The 25,048-nt window shown below is 39.3% G+C and overlaps 3 protein-coding genes and 1 non-coding gene across 6 annotated transcripts in view; 2 read left to right on the forward strand and 2 right to left on the reverse strand.

Moving 5' to 3' along the window:
* Window positions 1-7,942, reverse strand: part of LOC147328122 (E3 ubiquitin-protein ligase SMURF2-like) — a 61,472-nt gene extending 53,530 nt beyond the window's left edge. For both annotated transcript variants that reach the window (XM_086296282.1, XM_086296281.1), the window contains exon 1: window positions 7,506-7,942. In XM_086296282.1, the coding sequence (XP_086152408.1) occupies window positions 7,506-7,557 (52 nt within the window). In that variant the 5' untranslated portion in view covers window positions 7,558-7,942. The remainder of the gene's footprint in view (window positions 1-7,505) is intronic.
* A 1,124-nt stretch (window positions 7,943-9,066) lies between these two features.
* LOC147328123 (importin subunit alpha-1-like) lies at window positions 9,067-17,257 on the reverse strand. Of its 2 annotated transcripts, none has more exons than XM_086296283.1 (11): window positions 17,121-17,257; window positions 16,702-16,815; window positions 16,460-16,600; window positions 15,925-16,013; window positions 15,138-15,406; window positions 13,766-13,860; window positions 12,888-13,151; window positions 12,265-12,498; window positions 11,803-11,985; window positions 10,325-10,474; window positions 9,067-9,351 (listed from the first exon to the last, which is right to left on the reverse strand). In XM_086296283.1, exons 2-11 carry the CDS (start codon window positions 16,765-16,767, stop codon window positions 9,262-9,264), a joined length of 1,581 nt encoding a protein of 526 aa, XP_086152409.1. In that variant the 5' UTR covers window positions 16,768-16,815; window positions 17,121-17,257; the 3' UTR covers window positions 9,067-9,261. The 2 variants fall into 2 exon arrangements, with proteins under 2 accessions (XP_086152409.1, XP_086152410.1); XM_086296284.1 differs by having other exon boundaries at window positions 16,466-16,600; window positions 17,121-17,255.
* A 241-nt stretch (window positions 17,258-17,498) lies between these two features.
* Window positions 17,499-17,571, forward strand: trnar-ccg (transfer RNA arginine (anticodon CCG)). Its single transcript has one exon. It is a non-coding gene; the product is annotated as a tRNA-Arg (tRNA).
* A 906-nt stretch (window positions 17,572-18,477) lies between these two features.
* On the forward strand, window positions 18,478-24,309 carry LOC147328125 (uncharacterized). Its single transcript, XM_086297643.1, has 5 exons — window positions 18,478-18,739; window positions 19,353-20,015; window positions 20,927-21,013; window positions 21,603-21,794; window positions 22,310-24,309. The coding sequence occupies exons 1-5, from the start codon at window positions 18,667-18,669 to the stop codon at window positions 22,495-22,497; spliced, it is 1,203 nt and encodes a 400-aa protein (XP_086153769.1). The 5' UTR covers window positions 18,478-18,666; the 3' UTR covers window positions 22,498-24,309.
* Window positions 24,310-25,048: the final 739 nt, after the last annotated feature.

A 25,048-nucleotide genomic window follows, 5' to 3' on the forward strand; every position in this document is an offset into this window, starting at 1 on the left:
TAAGACATGGCTGCAGTTGAGCTTTGCAGCAATATCATCACCTACAATCTTTTTTTTTTTTTTTTAAACATCTGTATAGAGTTACAAATAAAAGACCTGTGAGCCTCTGGCTGTTCCCTGTCATTATTATTTAGCAAGTTACCAAAATGATTAGTCCTGGCACGGTACTTTAAGAAGCAAACCACATTAAGAGAACAAAAAAAGCTTTGAAGCATTACCATTTACAGCATTTAATAAAGGTATTAAGAAGCCATAAGAAAGATTTTTGTGAAAATCCACAACTATGCAATTTTTTAAAAGCCCAGCTGTGCCAAAGGTAGGTTTAATTTTTTTAATTCAAATTTTAATGCTGCAAATCATTGGGTACTAGCTCATAAATAGATTTGGAAACTGAGGATGAAACCAATAAATCAAATAACTTTATAATTATTTACTTAACTTCTTTAGATACATCCTTGCTCAGCCAATTTCCCATTTTTGCTAACACTGAAAAACTAGGAAGCCAAGGAAGATGGCAGCACACTAGAAGAGCTCCCAGAAGTACCAACCCTTTTTTCACATAAACTGGAAATATATACCCTGACAGGTTGAGAGGTATAAGTACTTTTGATGCGTTAAAACTTAAGACCTTCATAAGTGGCCAGATATTTGCAGTCTCCCAGAGAAATGTTGAGTAACAGTAGGGCTAACTTTTTCAAAGATGCGAGAATGAGACGCGAGCTAAGAACAAGGACCAGCCCGACGTTTGAAAATATTTCAGTGACTCCGAGCCCTCTGGAGGGCTCAAGCTGAACTGATAGGGGAAAAAAAAACAATTCTGACTTTATGGAAGAAATACGAAAGACGAATGCGACATTGCAAAGAGCTTAAAGACTCAGCGAAAAATATTTAAATAAGACTGGGCAAAGATGTGTGAGAAGAAATTGGTGACGCTCTGGGCACATATGGAGGATTTGGAGAACCGGAGCAGGGGGAATAATGTGAGAATGGTGGGGCTGAAAGAAGGCAAATAAGAAAGGGTGAACATGGCTCAGTATGTGGAGAGGATCGCCTGGTGGCACCTAAACTAGATATGAACAAACCACCCCAAACCATCCCGATGCAGTTTCTGTGCTCATCAGCTTGATAAGGTACTACAGATGGCCAAAGAGAAACGGAGTTAGAATGGGAAGGCTGCAAACTATCCTTCTTTGTGGATCTGATGAAGGAGCTTGTGGAAAAGCGGAGAGCTTTCAACATTGTAAAGAAACACCTTCTGGTGTTCCCGGCAACACTCATCTTCACTTGGAAAGGAAATAGAAATAAAATCTGAGATAGCGCAGAGACTGAAACTTTTCTGGAAGAAGCCAATTAGAGAAGATGTATTATCATAGGAAGTGTATATTCCTCAAACACAAGGTAAAATTCATGCTGGTTCTATGCTTTGGGACTCAGGTGGTTGTTTTGCCTAAGCACAATTTTCAATGAGCCTCACGGACCAACTTTAAATAATAGATAAGTAGTAATTAATAAAGGACTATAAAGCGGCAACATGTTCCCTGTTGCATCCCTATAGTTTTACGTTGTTGGTTTTTATGTTTGTACAAGTATAGAACACAAAGCACCCACATTTTACAAATTATTTATTGGCATAGAAAAGGATGTCTGTAAAGGTGTAAGGATTATCTGACAGAAGGACCTTGGCTGTAGTATTAATGATGATGAATGGTTGCAATTGTGTTAAATAATGGCAAACATATTAAAGAGTCTAGAGGAAAATGTATTAATTGTAAGATGGTACACAGATTTTATTTTACTCCATCTAGGCTTCATGGAATGGGTCTACTTTCCAATAATTTATGTTGGAAATGTCGAGCAGAACCAGGAACCTTTATACATATGACCTGGGACTGTTAACACATTTTCCCATTTTGGAAAATAGTATTACAGCACATAGGAAAGTGGCTGGGCACGGTGATACCCATGTCACCAAGACTATTGCAGGATCAGACAATAATACCTAATATTTCAAAGCACCAAAGTACAGTGACGCAGGTGGGATTGGTCAAGGCTGTCAGAGTAATCCTCAGATTATAGAAAACCACTTCTGCTCTGGATATTAAAAACTGGTTGGAATTCATGCTGGAAACAGTATCATTTGAAAACATGCTGGCCAAGCTAAATAACAATACAGAAAACTTCAAGAAATCCTGGGACTGCAGATGCCATGAACTGCTATTGCGAGAAACACTGGTGACCGACTTCCTTTCCCTTATTTGTTGTGGCTGTTGTTGTTTTTTTTTGTCGCTCTTTTTTTTGTTCCCTCTGAGGATGTATGTAAAAGAATTTCCTCTTTGAAATTTTTACACTATTATTTTGGTATGGTAAGCAATGACCTGGTAGCTTTATGTTTAAGTTATGTTATTCCTTGTCTGTTGTAAAAAATAAAAATAAAAAAAAAATACTTAACTTAATAACCTAATAACAGCAAAAAAAAAAACAACATTGAAAAATAGAGAGACTATAGAACAGACAGAATAATGGTGGACCAGTTTGCAACGTTAATTCTAAATTCCTGCAGTCTCGATCACTTAAACCAAGGGTGGTCTCAACTAAACACTTGTGTACGGTGAGAGCTGCATGCTCAAGCCTTTTACGTCACTGGTCATCACTGTAAGAACAGAAATTCTGGTCATTCTATATGTGAACCTCAATCCCCCCCCCCCAGCACATACTTCCTTGTAATGATCACAGAATGTGTTTGTTATCAGGACAAAGTCTCTCCAAGGTTTCATATTCCTGGAATTCACGCAAGTCCATGTAAAACCATCCACATATTGGGGGGGGGGGGGACCCAGGACAACAAGCAGGAAGCTCATTCACCAAACCACTGCTTGCAGATGATATATCCGAGCAGCTTCTATTATCTATTACCACTATTTAATGGCACAACTGCTTCAATACCCATGAACCACCGATGCTGTGTCCAGCTTATTGAAAATGTTTTGACTACTCAATCATTATTTCTGATATTAATCTTGTGCTCAGAAATTGTAACTGTAAATTCGCTCTTCGTCTTCCCCACATAACAAAATCCATACTTTTACTACAGGTTTGGTCCTACAAGCGATTCTACCACTCACTTGAATTTTTTTTTTTACCTATATGTCAGTGTGATAAATCATCTCCTTCAATAATGGCATTACAGTTCAACAAGGAAAATTTCCAGAGGGAAGGGAATTTTAAAAAAAAAAAAAATGTGTAGGTTCAACAGATAAGTCTGTCGTTACAAGATTATCTCTCAATTTAGTAGAACACTTTGTGGGTAGATGATTAACACTTTCCAACCAGCAGGGTGATCATACAAAATATGCCAATATTTTCTCCCCACATTTATAAGAGTGAAAAAGTAAAAGTTAAAAGTTATCTATTTTTCTAACCCTAGAGAGAGAAACAATTAAAATTTTTTGAAGAGGTTTTTTTCTTCTTCTCAGAAACAAGAATACAAAGCATTAGCTTGTTTCTCAAACTCCTCCTCAAAACTGCACATCCTTTCTGTCCACAACAGCTGACTATACGGTAATCTCTTCTTCAAAGAGAATGGATGATATCTTGAATAATGAAAAAAAAAAAAAATCCTATCAGCCCACTTTTAATAAATAATAGTTTGTATTATTTCTGATTTATTCATTCTCACATTTAAAATGAAACCTCACAATTGGCCTCTGTAATAAATGTAAAACTAGGTAACCTTGAGTTAAATCTATTTAGATCCTCAACAGTGCCAATAAATATAAATATAAGTCATAAATATATCTGAACCAAAAGTTAATAAAGGAGAGGTATGATCATGATCAACATGACTAAGTTCAAGTTTCCCCATAAATAAATTCACATAACTAGTGTTACACCCCGGCCTAGGCAACCGGGGTGCAACGCAGGAAAATAAAAATAAGGAAAATAAAAATAAGGTAAAAACACACGAGAAAAAAACTAATACGGGTTTCCACAAAAATCATCCCAAAACGACCACTATTTTCTTTAAAGCAAAATGATATTTATTTACATCACAACGCAAGGCGCCAAACTATTTACAACGGGGGGGAAGAAGATCGCGACCATGATCAACTGACACACAGGGCTTAAATACATGGAGGGAACAATCAGGGAATGGACAACAGGAGGGAAACACAGCTGGGGCAAATCAGAACTGACGAGACAGGGAAACGTAAACTGGACACACTAAGATACACAGACTTTCAAAGTAAAGTAGGAAACACATAACAGTCACGCAAAAACAACACATTACCAACGCCAAATCGTCAATCCCGGAGGAGCACCTAGACACTCAAATCCACACACAATTACGGTCACAGTCGTAACACCCCCTTACCCAAGAATTAACATTAACCCCAAAATGTTTAATTCAAGGAGACAGTGCTCTAGACAGGGTGTCAGCCAATACGTTATCCTTCCCTTTCTTGTAACTGATCCCCAAGTTAAAATCTTGCAACAACAAGGACCAGCGCATAAGTCTTTGATTGGAGTTGCACATTTGGGAAAGGAACATCAGTGGGTTGTGATCGGTAAACACCTGCACAGGCAGCACACTTGACCCAGCATAGACCTAACACTAGGATTGACAGGGCTACCCACTGAGACCCTTTGCTTCTATAGGGGGAAAAAAACAAAAACTCAAATCTGAAAAGATTCTTAGTGAGAACTATTTCTACTAACTTTATCAGCAATGCTGTTGCTAAAGTTCCCTCTTCCCTTGCATTCAAATTATAATGTAGGGCCTTCCAATTCCTGTTTATGGGGAACATTCGCATATAAACTCATGACTTCCATTGGACATAAGATTAGTATCTTTGATCTCTCTCACAGATATTAATTTACACAAAAAAGGAGAGCCTACTGACAACAGGAGATCATGGAACAGGCCCCCACACAACTTATATAAATCTTGGGCAATGTATAAGAGAATGGGAAATCTAGGATGTTCTTCTAACAAATATCCAAATTGACCTTGTGATATTAAAGTGCCATTTACAGCTAGAGTGTTCTTTATTTACTTCTAAACTTTCAATGTAAGATCATAACTTTATGAACTGTAGAAGTCTGTATTATGCAACTGACTCATTACTTGAACTGCAGTATGATTCTTTGTTCTGCCTACTGCACCACCTTCACTAGCATACTGGATAACCACTGTTTCATCATTTGCAAGATTTTTTAAGAGCCTGTGGAATAAATTAGGATAGCACTTGCACCTCCTCTTTAACTAAATGACGGAAAGTTTGCAGAGAAGCATTAATATCTTGGGGAAGAAATATGTTTTTAGATTTTAACTTCTTACTCCTCTGCAGCTCGTTAATTTTATCTTCATCACTTGAGTAAACAGATTTTGAAGAGGGAGAGAATCTTTACATGAAAAGAAAGCTTTGAGTCTTAGTGCATGAAAATTCTTGACAAATTCAATCTTGGTCATAAACTATTAGTCTTTTTAGAAGGCTTAAAAGACAGACATTTGGATAACATGGTAAAAAAAAATGTGATTACCTACTTGTGGTGTTAAGTTTGTAAGGGCTAAACTTAGAATGTATATTCTCTTGCAATACTTTAATTTAAGAGCATGTGTAAATTCTGAAATTAACAAGCTCAAGTCCAGTGAACATTTATTCAAGCCTTCCCCACCAATAGGTAAATATGTACCTTATTTATCCCTCAATCCCCTCAGGATCCTTTTTGTTCCTCCAATACTGAGATAATGCAACTCCCTCTGCTTCATACATTCTAAGTGTTACAACAAAAACTCGCAAGTCCAAAATACCTTGGGAGGCAAGTCTGAGGAGAAAAAAAAAAAGGTTCCTCTCACTAACCACCACAGAGAAGAGGCAAGCAGGAAGAACAGCTGGGTAATTCTTTGAGTACCGATTTGTCTTTTCGGTACAACTATACCCTGTTCTGTATGAATGAGCTTGTTGTTCCCCGTAGCAAACTGCACTTAATGAGTGCAACCAATGACTCCACAGCCATAGACATGCTACAGTGCTGAACAGTGACACTAAATAAAGGTAAAAACATCTCATCACGGTCAAATAGTTTAAGTTCCCTTCTTGCCTTCAGCAGTCATGCCAGATAAAAATCAACAAATCATTTGACTGATTTTGATCAACCTAAGAATTGTGTCACGCATAAAGTAATAGGTCCCAGCTCTCAGAGATTTACAATACACCAATAAGAAACCAGAGCCAGCTATGACATACTGAAGAAATAATGCTACCTGACAGCTTTTCCAAGCTTTGGAAACAAAGGCAGCTAACTTATAAACACCGAAATTATTGAACAAGTGTTTCACTCAGTCATCATCAGCACATCAAAACACCTGGTGATTTTTAAGATTTTTCAATAAATAGAGATATTCTTACATCATTAGAAGAGCAGAACAAAGGAAAATGTAACTCATTCTCATCTTCTTCTAATTAATTCATACAGCTTGCTTTAATTCTGCCCGTTTGCAGTAACACAAGACTCAAGACTATACTTTTGTTGATAATTTTGGCTTTAACAACAACAACAAAAAAATATGCCAACCACATTTCTTCAAATGTATCAAGTAACTTAATTATGTTCACCTTTCATTATAAATTCATCAGAAATGGCATAGAGCACTACAGCCCACGTAGCCCACTGTGAAATAAGCTCCAAGGGAGAAACTACTTTATCTTTTGTTCTGCCAAGCTAAGCAAACTGAACAAACTGACATAGCTTTCACCAGATAACTGCGATGAAAGACGATGAGTTCCTGTATCTACCCATGACGAAATATATCCTACAGAGGTCATTTCCCTGTTAAACCACTCGCTCTTCAGGGTAAACAAAAATAAATACCTGTGTAAACTAAAAATAAAGCGGTGTATTACACCACCTTCACCTTTTCTGTTGCTTCACGCTTTTCCTCGAAATTCATCATTGCCATTAGGGACGTTAATTTGTAATATACTGTTGGCTTATTCTGCACTTGCCGTGAAGAAACACAGTAGCTATCTTTGGAAAATTAAGATAATATATGATTTTTAAAAAGGTAAGGCTGTAATGTAAGGCTTCTACTGCTAATAAAAGTATTTAAAATAACCACTTATCACAATGCTGAAGGGCTTTGAGGAAACGTGTCGATATCAAGCTTAAGTATTTAAACATAGCTAACCTTCGGGGGGGAATAATAACCACCCAATAAACACTGTTGTCAACGCTAATGTGTGCTAACGATAAAAGCTCATTCACTAGCTTCCAATATTCCTCAGTATGCTACCCCGGATTTCAATTAGAAATAAAGGAATTCAGTCAAGTCAGAACAATATTATTAATAATAATAAGGTAAGATGTGGTTTAGCGCTTTTATAGATTACAACACAGGACAGAGTTATGCTGTACAATCAGGAGACGCTAGTTAGCATGCTGGGCTAGGAGGCTAGCTCGCTAACGTTTCCGAGCGGCGCAGGAGGGGGTTTAAATTTTCTTACCAGTCAACCGCAGCTTTACTGGGCCATTTCTCCTCACTCCTTGGTTAGACATTCCCCTTCGTGTTCCAGCTTGACGAATATTCACAAAATTATCACCGTCTAGGTTTTTTTTCCTTCTTCTTTTTCAAAAAGACATCTCCCAAACAAATCCCTCTGCTAGCTTGGGGTTAGCTTGTAGTATCACCATAGCAAATCACGCTGACTGTGCACGCAACAAACAGGTAACATAATCACATCCCTGGAATAACACTCTCCGCGCGAACTCCTTTTCCGCAAAACAATTGCAAATAACTACATTTCCAAATGCAGATCATGCCGTGTGCCACGAGTACTGATACAAGTCAGCAGAGAGGCTCGTCCTCCATCCGGACAGGCGTCTGCTCTGCCTGGGCTGCCTGGACTCAAGTTGTTCGTGATGATGGTGAAGACAGTTCTACTGCAGGCAGGCAGGGACAGGGGAGGAAAACACGAGAGGACATCCGGTGCGAGCGTTCAAAATAAACTCACAATCAAAACAATGCTTTATAGTTTTCCAGTACAAATACTTCCTTGTTATGAATATTATAGACCAGATTTTGCTATTAAAAAAAGAAAAAAATCGAATCTAACAGGATCACTTCACTGGGTTCAGTGCTGGGCCCTGAACTGGTCATGTTGGTTATAAACTCAGCTGTGTTTCTTAATTGTTCGCCTTATTCACCGATGACAGCAAGCTTCTTATGATAGTGAGACAAGTGAGAGTTTTAAAGAAATGTTTTGATATTAGAAAACTATCATGGTTAACTGTTGTAGTAAAAGGAAGCATATTTATATATTTGGAAATAAAAAACAAACAAAACTATGATGAATAATATTGAAGGAGGGGTATAATTTTATAGCAAAGCTCATATAAAAATGCTTTTTAAAAATGCATAAAACTAATACGCCAGTATATAAAACCAAAAGATTTACTGAATCAAGAAATAATTAGACGCCTTCTAATTTTGATACACTTAAACACAAAACTAATATAAAAATATATATAATTCCACTATAATACTATAATTCCAAAAACTTTGCTTAAGGGTCGCCTGAAGTAACAAAGATATAGTGTAAACCTAAGGCGAAAAATATGCTCTAAACTCTCAAATAATGAAACCAGTTAGCTCAAAACAAGTGGTGCCACCCCACCCCAAGGTTACCTGCTGTATAGATGCATATAACCTTCCAAGTCATCACCCCAATATAAAATACAATATACTGCAAAACTGAAATTCCATCCAGACTATAGTTACTACACTGACACACCTTGTTTTTAAACCTAACAAAAGTAGAAATACAGTGTCACCTAGTGGTGGTGAAGACATACTGCCTGTTTAGCGCAACAAAACTGTGCATCTGAAATTAATCCACTAGTTTGCGCAAGCTTATTTAATAAAAATAAGTTAATATAAAATAACCATTATCATTAATGATGAATCATTATTAATTTTCTAATTAATTTTCTGTTTTATAAAAAAGCATAAGCTCATTGTTTGTTATACACACACAGGGAAACAGATGAAACATCAATCAATAAAACTCCATATGAATTAATAAATGTTTATTTACAAATGTTTTTTTTAAAAAACAAAACAAAACAACAACATGTATATTTATTTTTCTATGCTGTTAAGTACAAAGTTCAAAAGACTATAAAAATTCCCTCCCCCCAACAACAAGAACCACAATGCAACAATTACTATTTGTTTATGTTACAAAAAGATAAGTGGACATGTTAAAATTTAAAAGTGCTTTGGTCTTCGGGGATGTGGAAGGCATAGCAGTCTCCTCCAGCCTCAGGAATAACCGACTCTTCAACGTCATTCTAAAAGGCAAGTTTGAGAGAAGCATTAGACGACTAACCAAGTTATGGTAATGTTTCTGGGATGTCTCACGTACACACACTGAAGATTTTCAGACATGAGACAAATAAGATTGTTGGTTTCATCAGTCAGTTAAATTGTTGACATTTGTGATTCAGACACAACACCATTCAGAAATTAACCGTGCATGACTGGACAACACAGAGCAGAGCACTCTCTGCCCATGTTGCTGTTGATGACAAAGCAGCTGCTTCTTCCCTGAAGAAGCTGGTTTTAGTTTCCTCTCTCTTTTTCCATATCACAATTAGATGGTGCAATCGTAACCAAGTTATGGCAATGTGGCCTGGCCTCTCTCCAAAACATGTCCCTATATTCCATCTGCTCCTGGATGTGAACATAAATGTCTACTCCGGTAGACTCGACAAGAAGAGTGTATTCTTTTAGCTATGAAAGGGTCTCTGTAAAGTGGTTAATATTAAAAGGCAGACTGCGTACGGACAGGCTGCACTAGAGCCAAGATCAGTGAACCTCTAAGTGTTTTTGATTAGATTTGACTGATGACTCTACACATTTTTTTTTTTGGTTCAGGCAAGAATTTAATTCAAAGTAAATCTAGATAATACAAAAAATAAACTGTTCACAGAAGGCGCATGAAGGGATTTTAAGGAGGGTGCTGAGTGGCAAAGGCGAACATCTCTTTGGAATTTTACAAATTATTTCTAAAAGCCTGTTTTATGTCTTTAAAAACAATTTAGACTGATGATTTATCTTTACATTTGTAAAATTAAGCAAGTTTTTAGAGATGCCCCCGTTCTAAACGAACCCACTGTGGTCTGTCAGCATCATTAATTTCAAGCTGCATACAGCTTCTTCTGAATGCTTTCATTGTCAGTGCTGAACACTGTTGCCATCAACCACTCTTCAAACCGATCTGACTGAGTATCTGACGGGAACCTTGTTAGGAGGAACACCTACCTCGTCAGAGAAGAATGTGTCTATAATATTAAGCGAGGACTTGTAGACTGCTTCATTGTCGTGGGACTGCAGTGCTTCAATCTTGTCCAAACCACCCAGCTCCTCAATCATTAGGCACAGTTTCTGAAGTTCTACGGTTTTTTTTGCCATCTGTGCAGAAAGGGAAATGCACGTTAGATCAAAGGTTTCCACACAGAAATGATTAACCTAACAGTTATCAGATTTTATTAGTGACCACCAACAATGTACCACTGAGACAATAACATGAGCAAATTCGGTACATCATTTTAATGTTTTCTAATCTCAGAAACTCAAGTATCCCAATTACCCAAAACTACTACACTGTTAACCTACAAAAACAAATGTCTCCTGTCAGGGGAGTGTATAAATCAACTAAATTCATGTGATTCACATTCCTCACAGAACCTGATTCCATACATTAGGTCCATTTCACTTCACTTCTTGAAACGTTGACTTTGTAATATTGCTAGAGTTCTGGCATTAAAGTTTTCCCTTTAAAAAAAAACAAAAACTTGAAATTAAGTCTAACAGTTCATGTTGCAAACCTAAAAACTAAATGACAATTACAACTCCAGATAAGGATAAAAGATTTTTTCAGGTTCCCTCATTTCTTGTTTTGAATGAGATATGAGCCATATTAGAGGCTCAGATTAAAATAGAAAAAACTTTCAATGCTATGAAGATCATTTCTATTATTATATTTTGACTTAGTTTTTAATGTTAATTTAACACACCAATGAAACTATGAATCTGACTTTTTGTCTACACACCTACTTGGCTCGACTCAGTTTCAGTCGTTTTCCATTACAACTCAGTACCACCTAATGTGCCTGGAGTCATTATAGCAATGCAGCCTATAGTCCCATCATGTCATTTGTTTGCACAAACACAACACTACAATGTGTGTATAACTGCTGCTGCGGTGTATGGGTTTTGTCAGACTTGAGGATCACTGTGTTGTTTTTGTGTAGCCATTTCCCTCGTTTTTGGGTTTCGAAAAGGGTGGTTTTGATTTTTGTAAAGAAGTCACTCTCATGACTCATCGAGTGACAGCACTGATCAGCCAACGGGTGGCACGCAGTACGGTGATGTCACATTTCAGATCGCGTCAGATCACTTGGAACTAAAAAAAAGTACCTGGTACCAGGTAATACAACCAAATGGAAAGCCCTAAAAAACTGAGTGGAGCCGAGCTGGTAATAGAGGAAAAGGGCTGTTATATTTTAACCAAAAAAACTGCATAATTTTCTCTTTAAACATTACCTTTAATGTCTAACTGGTTGTTTTCATAAAACACTGAGTTGATTGGCTAGAGTCTAAAGAGAGACTCAGAATATGTCTGCGTTTTCAGCCAAGTTGAAATCTATTCCACACACCATTAACTCCACCATTTTGATTGGTTTCAGTTTAGAACTACCAAGCAGAAACTGCAGTTTCACTTTAGCCTTTTATTATACCTGTAAAATATTGTATATTGCATCCAGGATGACTAGAACAATCTTGCTGTCCTTGGTTATCAGCAGATTGAGCAGAGGCTCTAGCACATTGCAATGAACCAGGTAGGCCACCTGGTCCACTGTTCCACCGCTGGTATAATTGGTAACAGCCCACACTGCCTCTCTCTGCGTCTTGTAGTCTCCCTAGACAGGAAATCCATCAATTCAGTTTTTATATCAGAAAAATTATAGACAAAAATGATCAAATAAATAAATTGCTGAAGGTTACAGAAAAGTTGGGGGAAGATTCAATGACTATACTGATTAGCTACAGAGAAGTCGGTGTTTATAGCAGATCTATAAATAAAGCTCTATTTTATTTATTTCCTCCTTTGTTTTAAACACTGACAAGTTTAATATAAATGTATTTAATAATAAGGACACATGTAACAAGTCTGCTCTAATTTCTGGTAGCACTCTGACCTGCTGGAGGATCTCCACCAGGATGGGGATCAGGCCTGCATTTATAACTTCCTGAATCTGGTTGTCCTTGCCGGCGGTGATGTTGGACACTGTCCACGCAGCTTCTTTCTGGATGTTTGGCTTTGGGTGGCGCAGAAGGCTGGGAAACAATGCCAGAGAACCTGCATTCAGCACACACTGGGTCTGCTCATCTGTCCCAGTCACAATGTTGCCAAGTGAGCGCAGGGCTGGAGTCTGTGAGGTAGAGCAAGAGCAAGCTGATTATTTTAAGCACTCTCAATTTAGAAAGTATACGGAATACAATCACACACATCTGACCTTCATGTAATATAAATAAAACAGATTATATATAATGAAAAAGTAATGAAGAAAGAACCAAAGAGAATATTTCTATCTTTGTGTTCAGCATTGATTAGATGGAAGAAAGTGACTCAAGAGGCCATAGTGTATAACTTCAACCCCTGTTGTGAATTCTGGATATGCTGTTTTACCACCAACAGCTACAAACTTAACAGGACACCAAGCCTCTATCAGTCTCCATCATAGCATCTGAAATTAGTGGGAATGTTTGATAACTAAACAAATACAACAGTCAGAGTTTAATAAATTGCACTGCCACATACCACAATACTGATCTCCCCACAGGCGAGTAGCTGCACCAGACGGGGCACCAGGCCAGCCTGCACCACCACCTCTATCCTCTCATTGGTGTGATCGGTCAGGTAGGACACAGCCCAACAGGTGTCCGTCAACACCTCCTTGTCATCGTGATGCAGGAGGCGCACAAGGGCTGGAAGGAGCTCCAGCACCGCCTCCAAAGGAGGTGGGGGGTTCTTGTTCCGACACAGGTTGGATATGGTCCAGGTGATATTGCGCAGGTAGGCGGGCTGGTATAGTGGGTTTAGATTCAAGTGTTATTTTATAACAATGATCACAAATGTGATTATTAGTGAATTACTATAATGACATTAAATAGGTAAGTAACTCTTTTCGAGAGTCTTCAAACTGTACAAGCTCAGTGCCTTAAACAACATGGCCTCATAGTTAACAACACACCCAAAAATAAAAAACTTGAACTAAAAAAAACTTTTAGTAACACCTGCAAAAATAAAATGAGAGCAGCTCAGAGGGAACGCGTGCACTATGGATTACCCCAGTAAATAACTGCCTAATTTGCTCAAATCAAACCAGTGACCTCACTACTGCCAGCTAAAGGTGTGCATTACCCGTTGAACAGGAATAAAAAATTCACAGCTCATGCTGAGGCCTCATTGACACATTTTAAGGGGTAAATATCAATCTACTTGAGCGTCATTTTTGGATTGGTCTTTAATTACATATTTAATTGTTTATAGAATGCCAGAAAATTGCTGGTTTTGTATTTTGATATAAGGTATAGAAGCTGTTTGTTTCAACTTTTTCAGGTTTTTGATGTATTTATCGTGAGATAATTTAATACAAATGTCTGTTAAAGGCACAATAATATTTGATAGAAACTCACAGGAAATACAGACAGGTCAGGGGCTGACAGCAAAGCCAGGAGTGAATGGACACCACCATGTGAGATCACTAGGTCTCTGGAACTGGGCCCATCACCTAAATATAGAGGAAAAAAATCTTTAGAGTAATCAGAAAAAGGGCACATAAAGGCAGATACTTTGAAAGTACACATGGTTAGCAAAACTAAAATTTCAGACTTCTAGTTTTTAGCTTAATCATCTTTGGAAAATGGACCCAATGTGGGACTCAGCAACAACGCACTTTTTACTGTATACTAGTGGTGCAACGGATCAAAAATCTCACGGTTCGGATCGGATCGCGGTTTCAAGTCACGGATCAGATCCATTTTTGGATCAGCAAAAAAAGAAAAAAGACAAAATTTAACATTTACTTATTCACTTATTGAAGTATTTTTTGCCTGTTAAAAACATTCAACTCTAGACTCATTCCACGCAATTATTAAAAAAAAAAATTATGGTTCAATATAAGGCAGTATAGGGCTTTGTATCTACCACTCAATTCAATTTTATTTTATTTATAAAGCACCAAATCACAACAACAGTTACCTCAAGGCGCTTTATATTGTAAGGTAGACCCTACAATAATACACACCGCTCATTATATCGCACTTCGCTGTGATATAATGAGCTGTCACGGTCACGTAGCTTACGTTGCCCTGGAGGTCCACCCAGTTGTAGTAGTTAGGGCAACAGAAGATGCCTGGGACAGTTCAGCCATAACTTTAAACTTTTCCTGGTCATACATGCTTGGAACGATCTTGTCACACTAAAGTGGACGTGAATGGGATATCATAGTGTGGCTCAAGCACGTTCATCATAGTTTAAACCCCTTGTTTTGCACAACGGAATACGGCCTCCCGTCTGCAGCTAAACACCCCAGTAGCTTTTGTAATAGTTTTAGCCCGGTCGGACTGGGCAGCAAAGGGCTGCTTAAATACCGAAAACGCCTCTGCTCCTCCACTTGGACCGCTAGCGCTGGCCATAACTATTGCTTGACAGACCCACCACGCACACCATGCACATACTTTTTTTTCCCCTTCTTTTTCGAATCTTCGGATCACGTGCGTGCCGAACCGTGGAGTGGGATCGGTTCGGATTACGGATCAACCGTGATCCATTGCACAAGTACTGTATACATACAGAAATGCACTTTAAAGCCTTTAATATCACAGGCTAAATGGAACTCCAGATGAACTAAAGTGGGCACAATTGTCCACAATAATCTACAATGCATCCTAAAATCAAAACTATCAGAGCATACACCCGGAACAGTGTAGGATGTAGTAATGCACAGAAGTACATAAAATAACATCAAATCCAAAGAAAGAGGTTGAGTTTTGTGAGCCACAGTACCTGCAATGTTACCCAGAGCCCAAATGGCCTGTTCGCTGATGTGCTGATGGGGCGATGTCACCAGGCTGATGAAAGCTGGAATGGCCCCTCCATCTATTACAGCAGAAGTCTGGTCTGAAGTACCTGAGGCAATATTAGTCAGGGCCCAAGCTGCCTCAAATTGGATGGGGGGGCATTCAGACAACGCCAGAAAACTAACAAACGTTGGGATGAGTCCAGCAGCAATGATGTTGTCAATGGGTGGCTGTTTTTCCCTGGAAAGTAGCCTTCTGTGAATCAGAAAAACACAGTTGGATCGTTGTTAAAATTGAAGTAACTTAAAAGTAAAGGAAAATCTATTTTCAAACTGTTTAATATCATTAATATAGTAATACCAGTGATATAACTACAGGCAGATAGATAGAGAGTGTTACAGAAACAGGACAAAGAATAATAATAGTACAGTGTACAACAAATAAACAAAGTTAAAGTGCCACAGGCCCATAGTGAGTCCCTTTTACTGGGAGAAAGCGCAAACATTTCATATATATACGACACCGATTTTAAAAAAAATTATTACAAATTAGGTTAAGTTTAAAAAAGTAAAAAAAAAACTGAGTGTGCAGAGTAGTGCAAATTGCACTGATTTAAAAAATATGTACACTATAATACACTACAAAAGCACAAGTACCTCATTACGCAACCTTTTTTTTTCTCCCAGCCTGAGGTTGTCACTGAGCAACTGTCTCACACATTCACACCCACACACAGTCAATTAACCCAGCATTACAAGTATTATAAGTATTACCTGGCTGCCTGCGTTGCCTGCAGCTTATGATCTAAATTCTCGCTGTTTACACCTCCGACAATTTCCTCTACTGTCCAGTGATGAGGAGGCTATGAAAACAGAAAGAGAAATGAAAGGGGATTACTGCCAATAAAACCAGAGCAGCTAAAAATAACACATTTAGAGGAACTTGCTTTGAATGTTTTTAGGTCATGGTAACTCAATCGGGGCAACATATCTCAATTATAAATAGACATTTTATAAATTATCTAAGATACATTTTTTTTAAAAGTCAACAGTCTGTTATCACCAGACAGACACCTGCTCCAAGATTTAGTGACCTTTGGATAATGCTTGAAAATTGAGCAGGCTTAGCTTTTGTTCTTCCTGTGTGCACGCTCAGCAGAGGTGTTCCTTTGGAAGCTGTTACATCCTGTTTATAACGAGTAAACTTCTCGAACTCCAATGTTTCAAACAAGTTAAGCAGCTGTGGTTATATCAGGTGGGTCACCTTTACTCTCACAGCCAAACCAAACACAGAGAACCTGCTGATTACCCTTACGTTGGGGTCTTGCTCTTGCAGAGGGGACGTTGGCTCGTCCAGAAGGCTGTGGACGTTTCTCCTCTTGAGGATGTGGTCATCCTTCTTGGCTCTTCGCAGCTCCACATTGACTTCCGCTCTTCTGCGCCTCAGCTCCTGATTATACCGACACACAAATAAAAGATATACCACAGCATTCAGCGCATTTGGGATACCGAATTAACTCTCTGACGTTTACTGCTAGGTTCAGAGCTTACATTAGCATCTTTTCCTTTATTTTTGAACTGGTTGAGTCTCGCTCCGTTGTCCGTGCCCGCTGACATTCCTGACCGTTGAGCAACACAATCGATTCCACTAAAATCAGACGCTACCTGTAATAATTTCACAACGACAAAAAATAAGCGGCAGCAGCCACGGTTGCTTTTAGTCTCAGGTGTCAACTAGTAAGCAGGCGCTGAGCTAGCTAACCAGGCGGTTGTCTTGAAGCCAAGCCGGTTATCTAACACCATGTGGCCCTTCAGATACAGGGTCTGTTTAATAATCTAAAAACCCGCTGAAACTCAGAAAACAAAGGTTATACACTGTATTAGCAATTACAAAAGCCCAATAGCAATTTCAATTAGAGAAAAAACAAATAAATGCACTATTAGCCACATAGCATGTACAACGTGCTTACCGTTCAGATTTCTTGTATTCTTTTAATATATGCACGACGTCATGTAACGACGTTCCAATTTTTCTGATTTTTAATTGGCCAGTTGGATTTTTTAGCACCGCCTCATTGGTCACGTTTAAGGAAAAGAAGCATCAAATATGTTGTCAAAGGCAACCGCTGTCAGTATCGCGAGAAAACCTGTTAACGTTTCTGTGCGTTAGCTTGTTCTTCGTGTGCTAAATGCTATTGCTGGGTTGTAAATGTTTTCATTGCGAATTATTCCTCTTTTAAATAAAAAATAAATATAATCTTTACTATTAAGTAAATGAGTAATATCACTGACTACATATTCGATTTTCTATTTTCATGACTGAATTTTCCACACTTGTGCTACGTAATGACCCAGTGGCCTAATGGATAAGGCATCAGCCTCCGGAGCTGGGGATTGTGGGTTCGAGTCCCATCTGGGTCGTATTTAACTTCCTTTTCGGGGTTCTGCTGTGAGCTCTTTCACAGACTCAGAAACAAGAATATTGGAACATCCGGTTGTACATTGTGTGATAATACTAACGAGATGAAATTTTTTTCTACAGTCATTGGGTTGAACATATGACTAGCGATGAATCCGGTAACAAGCTGTTTTCAACATTTTATGGTTTGTGCCTTGTTCATAAACCCATTCAATTGATCTGCACAGTTATATTTAATATATATAAAATGTAAAAAAAAAATTGAAAAGAACAAAAACCTCTCTATAGGTAACATACAGCAGATCTATGAAAAAAGGCCTCAGAGAACCTGTACAACAATATTATGGCCATCTAAACTGTCTGTAGCACAGCCACGGCCATCCTGGAGACAAAGGAGCAGTAAACCACCGTCTTATGCGACAGAGCAACAGAAATAGCAGCAGCTAACAGCTCTGTAAATATATTTGAATAACACAAAGTCATAAATATACATTCAAAATAGGTTATTTGCTTATATCCTGTTGACTACAGCCTATTTAACAATATAAACCAATATATCAGACATTAAAAAACACATCTGCCACCACTGTTTTCAGATGTCTCTATTTCTGCTCAGCAGAGGGCAGTGAATACACATGGATCAGTCAGATCTAAAAAACTGTATTTAAATTAAGTGAGGAAGGATGTTAACTTAGAAAGTCTTATTAGCTCTTGTTCCTATTTAGTACCTATTTAATAGAACTAGGTTAATTATTATTAAATAACTAAAAAGCAGAGTAATGTAACTTCAAACAGTCAACTGGAAACCACATCCCAGGAAAAGTTTCACTTTGAATAAAAACTGACTTTGTGTGAAGCAGACAATACGCACACAGTGTCACAGTTTCCCTCACAGGCTGTAAACAACACTGCGGGCCTATTCAGAATCCGTGCATGAATGAAAGGAGTGTCACGTCCAAGTGTTTATTTTCTGTGTTTGGGACGTCCCACCACCTCCCTTTTCCATCCCATCTCCTTCCTGAGAGCTCCTATAAAAATCCCAGGAATCCCAACTGTGTAGCAGACCCCTGAAAGTGTGTCCACAGTGAGCTTGAAGGATGGCAGGGATTACTTTGACGCTTTTGTTTGTGGTGTTTCCTCTTTACAACACAGAGGAGCATGTCGTTAATGGTGAGTGGATTATTTTTCTTAATCTTTTTTGAACGCTGTGTTCAGTGACATTAGTATCATTCATAAATAGCCTAAATATCTGTTATTACATGCAATTACAGATATACAGTAGGCTTTAGATGGAGAGTGACTTGACTTCATGTTGTACCTTTTTTAGGTTTAACCCTGTAACATTAAGTGCATCATATTTGATAGATGAATTTCTGATACCCTTACATCACCAGTGTGATGTTTTTAACCCTAACCCTCTCATGTGTTTTTGTTTTGCTGAGCAATAAATTGCACAAAAATGGCAGATGTAGCAAAGAATTATACAAATTAAGACTCACATATGCAAATTCATATTTATTTATGTATTTTTATTTATCATAAGGTTCAATAAACACTCCAGTATTTTTCAAAAATTACAAATCTGTAATTATTTCAGGCATAACAGGGATAATATAGCATAATATTGTTTGTACTCTATTGATAATAGAGTAATGAGTAAGAATTCATCCAGGTTTCAAGGAAGGTCCACAATGGGTCAATTACACAAAATTCACCCATTGTTGTAGATCTCTTTTTGCCAAACTGTGCAACTAAATGGAAGCTTTGTTTCTTTCGACTGCAGGTCTGTACACGCTGATAGAAAAGGGTCAGAGCAGCTTTGTGGATCCAGCTCTGAGCAATCAGAGCAGACTGGTGGTTAAAGAGCCCAACCTGCCCATCAACGAACTCCTAGAGAAGAGCAGCAAGAGCAGCGAGTCCAAGTTCAGCCTCCATCCTCTTCCTTCTGCTGTGTGGCCCAAGCACACTGACCTGGCCCACATCCCCCACCACCACAGTCCCCACAGCAAGAGCAAAAAGGGCCCAAAGAGTGACCGTTCGGAGGAGCACAACAGCGAGAAAGCCAGAGGAGAAGTTGCTGGTCTGCATCCCAAAACCCAGGTCACTGCAGCTGCAGGTGCTTCCACCAACCGCACAGTACAGAAACCCAGTCAGGACGCTCAGTCCAACATCAGTCCTCCTCAACACGGCGAGCCAGAGGGACACCCCAACTCCAGACCCAGAGCGCCGCCGCAGACCCAACCTCAGGCTCAGCCACAACAACCAGCTGCTCCCCCGCGCAAAGATCCCCCCAACCGACGCATGGACCCAGAGGAGAACCGGCCGGGGAAGTCCAGTCTCTATCAGTCTGGCATCAGTGCAGCGACTCGGAACAACAGCCGCCCGCCGGTGATCTTTAACCGGCGCTCCTCCAGCCTGCTTTATCAGTTTGACATCATGCGGCGAGGTATGGGAGGATTTTTTGTTTTGTTTCCTGACCTCAAAATGTGACCTGTGCATAATTACAGAGCTGTCCAGATATCTTTTGATGGGATCTTTGAACCTTACTCCCTCCTGGGAGTATAGATTTTAAATTATTAAACTTGAATAAGACTGTAGCCAGATGGGAACATCTTTGATCTTTAATATTACAATATTTCTCACTCGTAACCATCTGCAGCCTCTGGCCTTTAAACAATATATATTACATGAGTGCAAATTATCAAAACAATAAAAACATTTGTTACAGAATGAAAAAGAGCTGCTTTGTGATGGTATTTTTCTTAGCGTAGTGTCATTAATGGAAAGTTGACATTTGATCACAAGAAAAGGCCCAAACTCAATTTTATTATAAACTTATAGTGGCAAAAAGTGGATCCTGCTGAGTTTAAATTTACACTGCTGTTTTCTTTCCTGTGCTTTAAATATCACTTTAATTATCACTTTGAAAAGTCCAATCTGTTGCTGTGCCAGTATATATGTCATGTATGCTGACGCAGGTCACAGAGTTCACACAGAGGGTTGTGATGAGAGCGGTGGCTTTGTCTTTTCCTCTAGTAGCTAATTAAAGTCTCCTGCCACTAATTATAACTAATTATAACCGCTTCCCTCAATTCTGGCTGTCAATGCGTCCCCTGTGTGCAGTCCAGTCGTGGTTATAATGAAACTAATGCAAAGCAAGAGGGAAAGCTCTGATTTTGTAGTTAAGGTTAAAAAATGTACCACCAGCGTGATCCCGAGACACGGTCCACCTCCTCCAGGCCCCTGCCGAGGAATGTGACGCCTCGGTTTCGTAATGACAGCCTCGTCTTTTCTAATGATGCTGGAATGAGAGTCAGTCATTCCCTGACTCGCTGTGTTTGTCCTACTTCCCCACAGAGTCCGACTTCACACATGACGCCGTCTGTGTGAGCGAGTGCAGGAAGGAGAAGGACGAGAAGGAGCATTACTGCTACAGTGAATTTGGTATGTGTCTAATGTGAGACAAAGACGGACTGGTTTTCAGTGCTGGTCTTCTTTATCACACACACACAAAATCACATTAACATGTTAGTCCTCTGGACTGTTGTTCCACCATCAAGTAAAGGCAGGGATTTATTCTGAGAATATCTCCAAAGTTGGTAAAGTTTGGATGGCTAATTTGCACAAGCTAGAGCAAAAATACTTAAATTTAATTTTTGGAGTTAACTCTCCTTTTTAAATGTACGCATTAACAGCTGAATATCTATCTGTGCCTTTAAAGTTTTGATAATAAAGAAATGTATACATGCAACAGCTGGATAATGAAACTATGACCTTTGAGACTAGATGTAGTTTCAAGGAAATGCATTATTCACACGCATGGTTATGTTTGATCACTTAGACGCCAAGGAGTTTAGCCTGAAGACCAACAGTTTTTATATTAGATGAACAAAACAGAGTGCTTTAGGGGTGCTGGCAGCTGAATTTTCACCTCATAAAAGCATCAAAAATATTGCTTCACCTTCAAAGCCTGAGTTATGATGATAGAAAAATCTGATATTTTAAGATCTGATCATGTTTTTCTCTAACATAGCTGTCAATGGGATTGTCCATGACATCGACGTGTTGCGCAGAGGAATCCGGCTCATTACGCTGATGGTCAGCAGTGATGGCTTCTACAAGATGAGCCGTCTGTACGTGACCCCTGACAGCTTTTTCTTCAAAGTGCGCCTTCTGGTCCTGGACACCTACAAGTGTAGCAAGCCATGCCCTGACATCAAACTAGGTAGGTGTTGCAGTGTAGCTCCTTAGCTCTAAAGAACAAAAAACTTGCTTCATCAGAGAAAAACAGTCAACTGTCTGAATCCTTGCAAAGCATTACTGTGCCGGTTGAGCTCTCCTGAACGAGAATAATAGCGGTGTCCCTTTTAATTATGTTCATTTGTTGTTGGTTATGCAGTGTAGTTAATTGAATGATAAATATCATTTAATATTTACTCATATTTATAGTGTCTTCTAGCTGTTCAGTTCTTTGTTCATGAGTAATCAAGAGATAAGATTAAAGTAACAAATCGTGGGAAGTACAGAGTTTGATAATTGATATTTTACACGAATGCAACTCTTGAGACCCATAAATTAAAAACCATGTGACAACTTAACACCAAAGCGTCACTTTGTGGGATGTGGGAATTCCTTTTCCCTGAGATCAGCAGAACGTGTTTAGTGCAAACACAAAAATTGTTTGACTTTGCACTTTTTCCCCCCTCCGTCACTTCAACGTTCGCTCTCTTTCTTCCCAAGGGACCAGATACGTCATAATGGGTCAGATCTACCACCGAAGACGCCACCTCCCCTCTGAACTCCTGAACCTGCTGGGTGGTAAACTGAAGCCCGGGGACGGCATCCTGAGAAGCAACAGCTACGTCAAGAGATACAACAAGCGGCGACACCAGAAAGCTCTGGAGGCCACGCGCTCCAGGTGTAGGTGAACCAGAGATAAGACTATCGCCCCTCGCTGCAGGGGAAGAGACACTGCAGCAGACGTGAACTGATCTCACGTAGACAGAAGACATGTGGCGAAAGCATCGATTGAGTTTCATATGGACTGCTCTGATGCTAGCCAAGGACTGGATCATCTCCTTTTTACCGATCTTTGAAAATCCACAGTTGCTGGCTTGTGATCTTTTTTTTTTCTTTCTTTCTTTTTACAGAAAACACAAGCAGCTACAATTAAATGGGTTTTATGATGTTTTTTCCATGAGGCAAATGTTATTTTGTCAACATACAAACTCTTCATCCATTCATGGCTGGTTCATGAAATCCTTGCATTAATAAGGCATTGCATGTTAAAGGGAAATTTGGCTCATCTTTAGTTCACATATTACCAAGTGGGAATATTTTTATGGAAGAGTAATGCTTTTACTTGAGAAAAGGGTTTTCTGAATAAACATTTAAATAGTAAATCATAACCTTTAACCCTACAATATCAGGATATTTGATTTTTGTCTTTAAAAAATCATTCTCATAGTACTCGGGGACATTTTGCATTTCTCTTCTCCCCCCAAAGAAATTCTTTCTTTAAATTCTCTAGATGATAGGGTTAGGATCCAAACATTAAGGCATTTAGGGTACACAGACCACAGGATGTTACAGAGATAATTATCTCAGCTTTCCTGTAAAACTTTGCATAAAAAAAGCAGAGAAAGCCCCTCATTCCTTCAATTTAATGAGTGTAACAGTGTCCCCCTTACATAGTTTCCTCCAGTCATACTTTGGTTTGGTCTTTGAGAAATATACATGGTATTGCTAGATGAACTGTGGAATATGCTGTTAATTTAACAAAAACAAAACGTTTTTTTCCTTTAATTAAAAGTTTGCTCTGTATTTCCACAATAACCTAACAAAACAAAGACATGGAGCAAATCTGGTTAAACTGAAACACTTCTACGCATGACTGTTCCAAAATTACTCCAAATCCTTTTTCCCCCTGTAATTAACAGTTTCTATAACCTTTTGAAGACTTATAACATGTAAATCTTGCTTTAATTAGCCAATGGATGCAAAATATTGTATGGCATTGGACTGTGTTGGTTTGCAACACTCAGTCCTGTGCATGGCGTCACTGTGGGTTGATAATGGCAAGCAGGAAATGCAATAATAAAAGGAAGGGAATTGGGGGCCTTAAAAGCAGCACCAAACCTTCAGTGGAGGAGGAAGAGGAGGGGGGAAAAAAGACAAAAAGTGAGCAGAGATTTTGCATGTCACGAGAGTGGCTTACTTCTTTTAGTTTAATTATATATTTCATGATGATGTCTGGCTAGGTCGACTGGGACATCAAAAGGAGTCTTGCTGAATGAGGAGGAGGAGGTACGCTGTTGTTGGGAGTACGCCATAAATCTAATCGCGGGAATCTGATCCTCCGCACACCTGGACACACGACTGAAAGAAGTGCCTCCGTCACAGCTCCTTTTTGGAGTGCCTATTGCTTTCCTCTCTTGCAAACAAACACATACTCCTCTTGGACGGTGAGCATTCAAAGTATGTCGGCAGGATCAGAGGAAACGTGAGGTGGGGAGCAAAGAGAAGGAGGAGGAGGAATACAGACAGTTGTGTAAAATAATGCAGGGAGAGAAGTGAAATTGTAGAGACCGTGTTGTTGCGTCTGTCTTTCTTATTTAATAAAAAATCCCAGGCTCAACTGTAGTATGACCCTGAGCTCATGCTTCTTAGGAGAGGGAAAAGATTTGCACTGAACGCTTACTTTGCTTTACTAAACATGAACTCAATAAAAGTGTGTATTTGTTTTGTACTGTGGCCCTGCGAAGAATTTATTTATCTTTAAACCAACACCCCCTGGCTCGTTCAGTCACACGTACACTACCAACAGTGATCCTTATTGTCATTCCCACTGAGAGCCGGACAAGGAGTCACCAACCTAATTAGAGTTTAGCAACCAAAGGTCTCGGCCTGGCCTCCACGAAGAGAGAGACTGACTTGGGAACTTGGATGTTGATCCAGGGAGTGCTGAGCCTCTTTTCTCCCTCTCTGCATGTATGTCAGCCCAGGTCAGTTCCCAGGCTCGATGAAGCCCCTATCTGGGATCAGCGCTGGAGGGAACAGATGCATACGGGCAGGAAACAGGAGCCTGCTGCACATTGTTGCTACTATCACAGCGGGAGCACATTCCTCATGACAGAGGATGTAAAGGAGGGGGAGGGGAGAAAAAAGGGAGGGGAGGTTGGGTGAAAATATCTATGAGCTGCTTCCTGTGTGAACGCCCCTCACAACCAACTTCGGGCTTGTGGTCATCTGCGTCCATTTGAATCTCTGGATCCATTTAGTGGTGAGTGGAGAGTTAAAGAGTCGGGGGTGGGTTGTGGAGAGGGGTGTGTGAGAAAAGTGAAAGATCAAAGCAGGAGGTGGCTGGATGTGTCATCTTGGTAATTTCATCACAGGAATAGATGGTGTGTCTCAGCGCAGGGGTCATGACCTTGTCCCTCATGCTTGCCTTGAGCATGCAGCTAACAATTTAAGCTGAAA

This window comes from Aulonocara sp. 'chitande type north' Nkhata Bay, linkage group LG6 (genome assembly GCF_057382095.1).
Source record: "Aulonocara sp. 'chitande type north' Nkhata Bay isolate Kocher_YH1m ecotype deep benthic linkage group LG6, A_spYH_male_GT1.1, whole genome shotgun sequence".
NCBI lineage: Eukaryota > Metazoa > Chordata > Actinopteri > Cichliformes > Cichlidae > Aulonocara > Aulonocara sp. 'chitande type north' Nkhata Bay.